This window comes from Lontra canadensis, unplaced genomic scaffold (assembly GCF_010015895.1).
Source record: "Lontra canadensis isolate GAN:19392208 unplaced genomic scaffold, GSC_riverotter_1.0 scaffold109, whole genome shotgun sequence".
Taxonomy (NCBI): domain Eukaryota; kingdom Metazoa; phylum Chordata; class Mammalia; order Carnivora; family Mustelidae; genus Lontra; species Lontra canadensis.
Window position 1 is genome coordinate 4,391,454 of NW_022631103.1, and position 12,305 is coordinate 4,403,758.

A 12,305-nucleotide genomic window follows, 5' to 3' on the forward strand; every position below is an offset into this window, starting at 1 on the left:
TATATGAACACATATAACATATGTTGTGACAGCCGACAGTATAGAAGTACAGAGGGTAAAGGAAGATGTAAGAAGAAAGAACTCAGCCAGTCAGGGTTTAGAGAAGCTTCGCAGAGCAGATAATATTGAGCTAAATCCTATAAAAGGACTTGGAAGAGTTAGTCAGGGGAAGGTCAGAAGGAATGCCTTTTAGACAGAAAGAGGAGCATTTATCAAGACATAGAGATGAGAAAGAAAATGGCACAGTTGGGGGAATTTCTAGGCTGTGATGGGCTGGTTGGAGTAAAAATGACGGGACTGTGAAGAAATTGTACTATGTGTTATAAGGTAAGACATATAGATAAAAGCCAGGTCAGAAAGGTCTCATGCCATGGAGAACTCCTAAAGCATGTAAGGGAGTGATACAATTATAATTAGGTTTGTGTGTTAGAAGGATCATTTTATTGGAGGTAAGGAGGTTGAATTCTCTGAGCAGGGTTTTTGGGGGTGCAGGAGAAGGGCAGTATTTGAGACAGAAAAACCAGCTTAATTACTACTGCACTAATCCAAGCAAGAGATGATAAAGAACTAGAGTAATGTAGCAATGGGGAGAAACAAGCTTTGTTTAAAAAATAGAGTTGACAGTATATAAGGCCTAATGTGGGGCAGAGGAGAAAGATGACTACATCGTAAGGTTAAGAATGGTATCTTAGGGGCACCTGGGTGGCTCCACGGGTTAAAGCCTCTGCCTTCGGCTCAGGTCGTGATCCCAGGGTCATGGGAACCAGCCCCACATCAGGCTCTCTGCTCAGCAGGGAGCCTGCTTCCCCCACCCCCCTCTCTTCCTGCCTCTCTGCCTACTTGTGATCTCTGTCTGTCAAAAAAATGAATTAAAAATCTTTAAAAAAAAAAAAAAAAGAATAGTATCCTAGTGGTTAGGTAGATGGGAAGACAGGGACCCCAGCACAAGAGCATCCCTGGGAGGAAGGATAGAGTGTTCTGTTTTGGACACATTGATTAGACATCCAGGTCAGGTGTCCAATATGGAACTCAACAGCAAAGCCTGAGTTTGGGAGAACAGTTTGGGACTCAACAGCATAAAAATTGTCATTGTATCCATGGGAGTGGATGGTCTGACCCCATGAGATGTGGTGAATGACAAGCATGGATGAGTGAGTCTGGGAGGGAAGAAGAAGGAAAGCCTCCCAAAGGGACAGAACTAAGAAGGGGTAGAGCCTGGACCTGAACCCAGGACTTGGGACTCCAGATCCTTCCACTGTCCCAAAAGGGAATAGAGTTAAACCATCTGTTATTTCACATTTCTTGAGAGCATATTATGTCCTAAGATTTTTATACACATTATACCACTTATGACTCACATAGAACTCTGTGGGAGGTGAGATTATCCCATTTATAGATGAGGAAACCGAGTCTCAGACAAATTCAAAGGCACATGGCTAATAAACAGCCTGACCAGAACTGAAACTCAGGTTTTTCTAACTCCAAGGTCTGTGCTCACATTACTAAGTCACGTTCACTGTCTTTGAGATAAGAGGTATCTCCTCACTGTTTTGTAGGAGAGGCAAACAAGTCATTACAATTTCATCTGAGAAGTACAGTACTCGAGGTCAAGGCTAAGAGCCCCATTCAAAAACCACATTCTCTGTGCTCTTTTTTGTACTGTGTAGTGAGTTGGGAGTTGGCTGGAATGTGTATAAATGGTTTTTTTCTAGTAAGACGATAGCACAGTCCATTTGGAGGGAGAGATGAGCCACCACGGAAATACTCAGTCCCACACATGCCTGCGGCTACCCTCTGAAATTCCCAACCTGGCTGGAGGCACTCAAAACAAAACCTCCTATTCCCTCCCAGGACCGCTGGCGCCTGGAGCCTGCCTGCCACCCCTGCCAGAGGTTTAGACCAGCCTCGGGGTGATGGGGTGGGGGCAAGGCAGAACGGAAATTGCTGGAGTGGCTCCCTGCTCAGAGCCCAGTCATCTCTCCCAGCAAGAGGTGTGAGCAGGCACTGCAGGGAAACTCAGCTGACAAGAGCATAGCCTTCAATGAAATGTAGCCAGTGGCATCCACTCGTGGAGCCAGCCTGGGCACAGACATGAAGAGGCAGGGACAAATGGAGAGAGGCTTCTAATCCCTGCTTGACCGTCTCTCATCCTTGTGATCCTGGGTAGTTGGCCTACCCTCCTCATGCCTTTGTCTTCAGCTATTACATGGGCTGTGCTTGTTGGACTCCGTGTACTATATAGGGTAATTGCATGTTTCAATGCAAATATAAACTTAGAAATCACTTTATACCTGAGTTCCCCCCAGCCCATTGTGTACCTTAACTTCTACTAGCTTGCAAACCTTGGGAGGATACATGCCTCTGATGCCCATCTTTCTGTATCTCTTCATATTTGAAGCCATAGTTTGAACTCCGTGTGTATCCAAGAAATATTTGCTGAGTATTTGCTTAGTGAATGTCAGATATTATGGGTAGTAGCCATTAAATACAATAGATACATGGTGTCGGTCATCAAGAAAGGCCCCTGGTAGTCCTGGACACGGTCACGAGGGTAGCCGGGCAAAGTTGATACTTAGAGAAGCCCCAAGAGGCCACTGGGCGGGATCCCCGGAGCCACGGGGCAGAGTGTGTGTTGAAATAGCCCGCCGGAGAATTCTGATTGGCCAGTTGGAGAGGAATGACTCAGCTTCATGGAATCTTAGATAATCTCGAAGACAAAGGAGATGCTAAACATTCTCGCCCAATCTGTTTATATTATAGATGAGGAAAGTAGAATCTGCAGAGGGAAAGAAGTTCCTAGCCTGGATCTTGTTTGGATCTGAAGTTACTCCTGTTTTCTACACTAGCCATCTGACCTCTTCCATTAGATTTCCTTGTTTGAGGGTCAGTATAATGATAGGACTTACCTCACTGGGTTGTCATGAGTATTAAATGCTAGAATGTCTGTAAAGAGCCTAAGAGAGTTATTTGGCATGTTGTAAGCCTGCAGTAATAGTTAGCAACTACTCTTTTATTATTTCTTATTGTTACCCTTATTTCTGTTATTTATTTCTTACTGTGATTGCCTGACTTAGAGGGTGGCTTCACTGAGACTCTTTACCTTTTCAAAAACTGTGGCTTTTTTTTAAAAATTGAATTTTTGACCAGCAGTAGGGTGTATTGGTACAAAAATATACCTGTCCTTCAACCTTATGACCTTTACGTTAAAGTGGAATTCAGAACTATATGTTCTCATGAAAACCAAAATGAGTGTGAGCTTCATGAGTGTGAGCCCAGCCTGGAAACAGTTGTTTCCACCCGGGCTGCCTTCCTTCTTGACTTGAGGAAACACTTACTTCTCCTTCAGGGCCTAGCTCACACAGCTCGCACTTGACCACCTATGGAAAGTGCCCACATCTTGGGTTTCTACCATGCTTGCCCTCCCCAACCTGACCATAGTACTTTACACACTTTTTTGTAATTTATACATTTCCACCGCTTGACCCCTAATTAGACAAGGAGCTCTTTGAGGAAATGGGCCATGCCTTCATTATTAGTAATTATCATTGTTATTATTATTTTACTTCATCATTTTTATAGGCTTGATCCTGATCTCAGTGCCTGGCATATAGTGAGCAACCAAATGTTTTGTTTTATTGCAGGTTTCTATAATTATATTTATATCACACATAATTAAAGAATATAGCAAAAGTCTACATGGTGCTTCAAACCCTACCAAATTGAATACTCATGTGCCACCACCCATGAGAAAGAGTATTATGGAAGAGAATATTTCTAGTACCTTTTAAGTATGAAGGTTTAACCATGCAATTCAACAAATGTTAACTAGTTTCTTGTATTTTGCTTAATGTTCTAGCTCTTAGAAGTAGTGTTGAATTTGAATCTTGATTTGGATGTACTCCATTATGTGGAGCATAATATCCTCCCACATTTATATCATCTGAAAATGTGATAAGCTTTACTTCTGAATCATGTCTACTTCATTGTTAAGAATATTCACTAAATCAGACCACGGGCAAATCTAGAGACCTTCTTACTAGGTCATAATTACTTTTGACTGTGGTCATTCAACTCTGTCCCCTGACTGTTCCATCATAAGCTTCATTTCAAGGAGAACCAATGTGTATTGGTATTAAATGTATAATTAGCTGTTTGTAGTTGATGGCTTATTCTGTCTTCACCAAAGTCCTCCAACATTTGTATCAATCCTCCCTTTTTTGAACTGAGGGAACTGAGGCCCAGAAAGATGAGGTTGTGTGAGATCACCTGGCTAGAATACAGCAGGCTGGAATAGAATCAAGATAGGTCTTAGACTCAACCCACACTCGCTCCTCCGTCCTTCATAAGCCTGTTGGGGAAAATTTTTCAAAAACTTTTTAGAAATGCAGATTCCCTGACTTGTCATGAAGGCCAGAGGTTTGTTCCATTTGAATGAGTCTGTGTTGGCTATGTGATGGCCCTTGCTTTCTGCCCTTGGGAGCCTAAGAAGGATTCAAAGAAGCAATGGTAGCCTAAAAATAAGACCATACTTTGGCAGAGACAAATTTAGAACCTGCAGAGTGTGGTGCCTGGCTGCTTTGAATTTTTATAACCTTGGACATGGAGTTAAACTCTCTCTGCTTTAGTTTACCCATCTATTCAATAGAAATCGTGATGAAATCTTCCCTCAGGGATTTTATGAGGGTTACGTGGTTTAATTCCTATAATATGATTGGAAGGAAGCCTTTAGTAAGTACCCAGTCAATCTTGACTCTTGTTGTGGCCAATAGCACCGCTATGACTAGGAATCAACGTCCTCTACAGACAGTTGTTATCAGTGGAGTAAAATGAACTCCCTACTTTGGGTAACAAAACAGCCTCCAGGCCAAGATAGCCATCGGCATGAGAAAGAGCTTTCACAAAAATATCTTTCAATGTTTAGGTTTATTGCAAAGAATTAAAACACACAGCAATATACAAATGTGCTCCCCCGCCCCTCTGTCAAAACAAACTATAACTCGTTTTCTCCAAGAGCACAGGGTTTAGAGGCTATTGGAAACGCTCTGGGAAACATATTTTTGTGTGTTGGTTTCCTTGCTTTACTCAGATGTCTGATGAGAAGCTTGTGCCATTGTAAAGGAGTGAGCACAAACAGGAGTCAGCTCAAAACCTCTCCCTGGGCAGAGCCAGGCAGAGCCTTCACCTGACGTTTCTGAGCAGCATACCCTCACCTTCCAGTGGAGCTCTGCCCTGGCTGACTCAGCAACAAGCTTAAAGAAATTGTGAGATGGGGTGGAGGTAGGGGGTGATGCGTGACCTTCCAAAGCAATTTATGTGTATGAGTTAAAAATAAAACATATCATACGATTTGAGGGGAACAGCTGCCTGGGTTCAGATCCTGCCTTGGGTGGTTACTGTGTGACTGTGGAGGTCTTACACAACAAGCTCTCTGAGACTAATCTATCAAATGGGGCCAAGAGTTCTGGAAGGGAAGGGGCGCAGGGCATTGACAGGAGATGATTTGACTTTGATGGTTATCCATCTGCCTGTTCAAACACTGGGTCCTAAGTAGTTGTGAATATGAGCTATCTTATCCACCCCAAAGCCACTCTGGGATGAGTAGTGTCTAGGCCCGGCATGTGATCAATTTTTATGGGCAAAGACAAAGTGACAAAAACAAAGACCATTTAGTGTGTACTCCTTCTGGCTAGAATAGTCTCCGTATCATATACACATACACAAACACATACTTATACGCAATCATACGTATATTCACACACACACCCTCACACCTACTGAGTAACTGCTGTCTGTGGTTTACATCTTAATTCAGATATTGCCTCCTGAAAAAGGCCTTCTGAGACCCCCTAGACTAAATTAGGTACCTCACTTATTTGCCCTTATAGTACCTTTTGATTTTCATTCATTTATTTATCACAGTTTATAATTACACATCTGTGTAAGGATCTGATTAATATCTATCTGGGGTATCCAAAGATTTGTCCTGTTTGCCCAGGACTGCAGGGTTTTCTAGGACATAAGACCTTGAGTGCTAAACCTAGGAGATTCCCGGCCAAACTTGAAGGACGGGCCACTCTTATCTGATCCCATCTCAAGACAGAATGGTTCATGAGGACAGGGACCATGCTGCTTTGTTTCACATTCATTGCCATTGCCTGGCACCGGCTTGTACCACAGAGGGAATTCAGGAAATACCTATTCAACCAACCACAAAATGAATATGGCATTGTAAGCCAAACTGTCTTTTCTTGTAAAAGCCTTTCTTTTTTCCCTGACATTCTTCCTATTTTAGGGGTTAAATGTCCCTTTTTATAAATTATATTACTTTACAAGATTTAAAGTTGACAGTGTTGTGTAGTTCCCTTGCCTTCCCTCACTTTCTTCATATCTGAGGGTTGGAAATCCTACTGATTTGAAGACTCACAAGTTTAGTAAAAAGAGAACTGGAATAGTGCGGGTGAAGACATTTAAAGAAAGCTTGTTCCTGTGTCAAAATGCTGGACTACAAATTTCATGAGGACAGAAATCATGAATATTCAGTTCAATTCAATATTCCCAGGATATGACATAGTACCAAGTATATAATAAGGACTGAATAAATATTTTGTAGGATAAATGAATGAATAGATGTGCTACCTGTCCAGAAGACATGTGGGAGTAGACCTAGTATGCTTCACTCCCTTCTCTTCCCCACCCTTGAACTACACCCCTCCACAAACAGAAATACGCAACCCTGCTAGATGGATGAGAAGCATGTACCATTTCAGATGAGGGAACATGTGGTCCATCCTTGTTTGTCCTGGTTCATGTCTTGGTGTATTCTCTTAACACCTGAAAGAACTTCTGTGGAACACAGTGTCTTGAATCCTAAGAGAACCTCTCCCTCACTTACATGGCTTTGTTCAAGCCATTCCCTTGAGCTAGCATGCACGCCTGGTCTATGTCCTGTTCTCTGAGACCATTCATGCCTTGCATGCTCTGTCCCTCCATAACATTCTGTGTTTTCTCTTTATCATCCTGTGGACCACACTGTATCCTATTTGTCTGCTTACTTGTAGAGCTCCCCTCTCTATAGGTAGCTTCTTGAAGACAGGAACTCTGTCTGATTCATCTCTGTATCTCCAGCACCCAATTAAGGGAGATAGCATGCTGTTAGTTGTGACTAGTGAGTATTTGTGAAGGAAGGGAATGTATCAGTTATCTCTCACCATGGAAATGGTAGATGACAAACACACAGTCTTCAGTGATGTAAAACAAGTCATGTATTTTTGTTCACAGGTCTACCAGTTGACTGGGTGATTCTGGTGATCTAGGCTTGTTAGTGCTGGTTGACTAGGATGATTTGCTGATCTTGTTTGGGCTGTCTCTTATATGGGAGACATCACTTGCTTGTCCTTCCATCCAGCAAGCTACTCTGAGCTCTTCTGGCAAAAGTAGAGAACCAAGAGAAAGAATAGAAGCATACAGTCCTCTTGAGGCCGAAGCCTGGGAAGCTGGTGCAGTGTCACTTACTTCTCATTCTGTTGGCCAAAACAAGTCACAAGGCTGACCCAGATTCAAGGGATGGGGACTCCGCCATCAATGAGAGGATCTGCCAAGTAGCCTTGCAAAGGGGTTGGATACACGGAGGGTAGAGATTGGGGACCATTTTTGCAATGAGTCTGCCACAGAGAGGGAGCCAACAAGGAAGTGTCTCATCAGTTTCTTTCCAAAATGATCTCTTTTGCTACCCTGGCATCTAAATAAATTTATCAGGAAGGCTTCCAGAGATGAAACCATGCCCTTCTTTTGGAAGGAATGACTTTCTTATCAAAGAAGGTATTTAATGGGAAGTTGAATTTCACGGTCATAGAAACATCAGATAGGAGGAGGTTAAGGCTTCTTTCTAGCCCTGAGGATCAGTTATTTTCATCTACTTTGCCTCTTTCTTTTCAGATCAGCAAAGATCCAATTTTTGTACCGGGTGTCTGGGGCCCTTATTTCTCAGCCATGGTCCCTGGGTTCTGGCTGAATGAAGGTGGTCAGAGTGTTACTGGAAAACTGGTAAGTTGACACTTTCTCAGTATGGTCTAAATGTTTTTATAGTCTTGACCAGCCCATTTTGTCACGTTACCCATATACCCAGTATCTGGAAGATTTGCAGGCTCCTAAATCAGAACACTTAGCTTTGTCTTAGCATATAGCCTAACATATGGTGCATAGGCAGCATGCATTTGCCAAAGGAATAAATGTTGGTCCAGGCAATGATGACTAACCCATCTTGTCACCTATCTTTCACATAAAAATCCTTTTTTTTTCCCATGGCAGTGAAAGTGATATTTTACTTTGTAGAAAGGACCAACTAACTCACCAGCTGAAACCCTTTAGTGGTTCTCCATAGCCTTGGGGATATCATTCACATAGTTTTCTGGGCATGTCATACTCTCATGGTCCATCCCCCCAGTCCCACGCATGTACTTGTCACTCAGTCTAGATTACCCTACCTGCAGTTTCCCCATGACTTATATTATTCTACTCTTCTGTGCCTTTGGATATGTTTCTTTCCCTGCTCAGAAAGCTCTTTACCACTTGGATAATTTTACTTGTCCTTTAAGACACAACTCTATTTTTTTTTAAGATGTTATTTATTTATTTGAAAGAGAGAGAGAGAGCACAAGTAGGCAGAGAGTCAGGCAGAGAGAGAGGGGGAAGCAGGCTCCTCGCTGAGCAGAGAGCCCAATGTGGAGCTCGATCCCAGGACCCTGGGATCATGACCTGAGCCGAAGGCAGCGGCTTAATCCACTGAGCCACCCAGGCACCCCAAGACACAACTCTATTTAGAATATTCTATTATTCTTATTGGTTTACTAATCTGTCATTTCCAGAAAACTAGGAGCTCCTTAAAGGCAAGGGCCATATCTGACATTTCTTTGCATCTAGCTCAGTGGCTGGTTCATAGAAGGTAGTTGATAAAAATTTGGTGAATTTGTGGGGTTGTCTCAGAGGGAAGATGGAAGACCCACAAAAACGAGCTGAGTACTCTACCAGAGGGACAAAGCACAGAGTTGGCATAAAGCTAAAAAAAAACTTTTTGCAGGGGATAAGGCATTTATGCTGAGTCTTGAAAGGTAAATAGAGACCAACCAGGCAAAAAAGGGTAGATATACTCCTCTAGGCAGGAGAACTGGTGAAGGAACAAAGATATAGGAGTGACAAATAATAAGGCATATTTGAGGTTATGGCACATAGGCTGTGACATAAACTGTTCTTAGAAGAATGACTGACAATGAAAGTTAGAGAGTTGGATAGGGACCACATCATAAGTCCCTGGAGAACATGCTAAGAAACTGATCTTTCTCTGGTAGACCAAGGGGGAGCAGTGCAAGGTTGGAAGAGTACATGCTCATGTTCAGGTCTCAAGTGGACAGACTCTGGCTAGCAGCCGTGAGTAGAAGGCCTGAGGGTACACGGCTGAAGGTGGGGAGACCGGTTTTAGTCGGTTAGTCCACAAACAGAAAGCCATGTGGGCTTGAATCAGGACCAGGGCAGTGCTTAATAAGAACTGAGGTCAGGAGATCAGCAAGCCTTGGAAGGATTCCATCGGAACGCAAGGGAAAAGGAGACCAAGGTTCAGTTAGCCAATCTCACATTGTCTGTTTATGGTCTCATTCCCATACCAACTCTTCCAAATGTTCAACTGAATGATAGCTGATCAGATCCAAAGCTCACTCTGGATGCAAATCCCCATTTTTCCCATTTCTTAGTATATGGCTATTTTATACTTAGCTGCCTCAAATTCTCTTTCAAAGTCAGTGGAAGCATAGGTGTCTGGCTGGCTTTGAAGCTCATGTTCTGTGCCCTCGCTCTTGTGCCAGGCCACAGAGATGCTTTCAATGAGCGAGACCTGTGGGCTCTGGTTTTGAGGAGCTCTTTATGTAGTAGGGAATCTCAGTGCCTATAAAAGAAAGAACATCTGATTGGTCTGTAAGAACAGTATGCTAGAGACACTGAGAAGACGACACAGCCTTATGAAGGTTTTTTGCATCATCCTATTGAAATAAGTGTCATGTGTTTACACAGCGTTTAACTTAAATATCCATTCCCTTTCTGTGACATAATAAAAGCCCATTGCTGAAATATAGCCTGTTTCAACCCTGCCTCATGGTATAATCACCCTTTGCAGACCCAGAACTCATAGAGGGCACGATCCAGAGGCTTTTTTTTTTTTTTTTAAACAAGTACAATGATCCAGTAAACCAATTCTTTGTGCAGAGTGCATTGTTCGTGAAGCTGTCCATCAACAGGTTTTCAGAGACTTCGTATGCAAATTGAACATCTGTGTCAGTCTGGAAATACTTTCCCCAGTATTTGGCTCAAAGTTTGCTCTGTTGCTATGGATATAAGCCATCTTTGCCCAAACATTATGACATATCTTTGTGGATAAGAATTGGTTATGCCTGTTTCAGAATTTAAATAAAAAATGTGACCTCTTTCTGGCCATTAATAAAATCTTCGTAATAGTCTACTGTGACTTTCGAAGTCATGGGAATTGTGGCCTTTCTCTAGTTAGTGATTTTGCACCATCACCAACCGAGCTGCCCTTGGAGCTCCACTTTGGGCAATTCTGCTTATATTTCATGGGCTGTACAAGTGGGTGTGATTGACCTGTGCAGTTTAGAGAGCAAAATCTTAGGAAATCCAAAAGCTAGCCTGATGGGGCAAAATCTGAATCAAGAACAGAAGAGACTGCCCAGTGAAGCAGCAGTCTAGTCCAGGGGAGATAAGCAAAGAGACAGAAACAACCTCCAAAATAAAGAAATGAAATAAATATAATAATGATGATAATAATAAAAATCCTACCTTATTGAGAATGTTCTGTGAAAAGGATTTATATACATAATCTTATTAATCCTTATTAATCTTACATAATTATATATATAATCTTACTAATATATAATAATCCCAATGCCTCATATTTATTTTGAAGGCTTCTTTCCCAGTCTTGATGCCAAGTGCTTGACATATACTATCTCATTTAATTCTCTCAGAATCCCTTTGAAATAGGTACAGTGATTATCCAAATACACAGATGAAGAATGCAGACTCAGGGGAGCAAGCACAACCCAGAGAGGTCCTGGTGCATGGTCAGTGGCCTTTTTATGTGACTCCTTTGCCGTTTGCCCTTCCTTTCCATTTACTTATTCTTGTTTGTTCTGTTGTGAAATTCCAGTCTCTGGTTTTACAACACGTTGTTTTCACGGAGAACACGGCGAGAGGAAGTTGCATGTTTTGTGTTCATTGTTTCAAACACACATGTCTGAAATGCTGGGTCGGAAACTGTCCCATTATTACATTGTCCACAGTATATTCTAAACACAGTCACAAATGTACCATCTGAAGCAGAAGAGACGAGAAAGTAGAGGAAGAGGGAAGGGAAGGAGGAGAAAGAAGAAAATACAAAAGAAGAAATTACCTAAACTCTAGATTTGGGAGGGAGGGAGGAATAGCTATTTGTCTCATTTTTACAATTAAAAAAAAAAAAAATCTTTCATCCCAAAGCAAATTCTTCATTCAAAGTATGTGAATAGCTTGGTACTTAAAAAAAAAAAAAGAAAAAAAAAATCTCCATCTGGTTAACTTCAGGATGAAGGAAAAAAAATAGAATAGGATCTTTTCTGGCTCTGGACCTCTTGCAGTTTCATTTGACTGAGATTTAGATTCATTTCTCACTCCTTTCAAGCTTGTGCCACTGACACTCATTTCCTCTTAGAAGGGCACATGCCTCCAGCCCATGGATGATTGATTTTAGTTGCCTCAGTCGGGCACCCAGCAGGGATTGCCTCGTGCTTGTCAATACTCTCTCCAGAATAGCTGTGCGGAAAACATCACTTTTTTGCCCAGACCTTTTCCATAGAACACCAGCCCATGCAGTCACTGCATCCAGATGCTGACGCTGGTTTCCAGCTGGACCTTGGCCATCCCTCTCTCCAGGCACTCTCTGAAGTTGGAGTCCTTTCCATTGGGGGAGGTGTGCAGTAAGGGAGGCTAAGTCAAATTCCTAAGCCGCCTCTTCTTCCAAAGCTGTGGTGGCTTTGGCTGTCTGGAATAATGGGGCTTGGGTAGGGGTTACCTTGGAATTATTTTTGTTTTTTAAGATTTTATTTATTTATTTGACAGAGAGCCCATGCAGGGAGTAGTGGCAGAGGGAGAAGGAGAAGCAGGCTTCCCGCTGAGCAGGGAGCCCGATGTAGGGCTTGATCCCAGGACTCGTGATCTGAGCCAAAGGCAGATACTTAACCGACTGAGCCACCCAGGTTCCCCACCTT

At 42.5% G+C, this 12,305-nt stretch overlaps 1 protein-coding gene across 12 annotated transcripts in view; it reads left to right on the forward strand.

The window, feature by feature from the left end:
• FGGY (FGGY carbohydrate kinase domain containing) overlaps positions 1–12,305 on the forward strand; it is a 456,358-nt gene that overhangs the window by 319,115 nt on the left and 124,938 nt on the right. For all 12 annotated transcript variants that reach the window (XM_032839762.1, XM_032839761.1, XM_032839771.1 and 9 more), the window contains one exon: positions 7,936–8,043. In XM_032839762.1, coding sequence (XP_032695653.1) covers positions 7,936–8,043 — 108 coding nt within the window. The remainder of the gene's footprint in view (positions 1–7,935; positions 8,044–12,305) is intronic.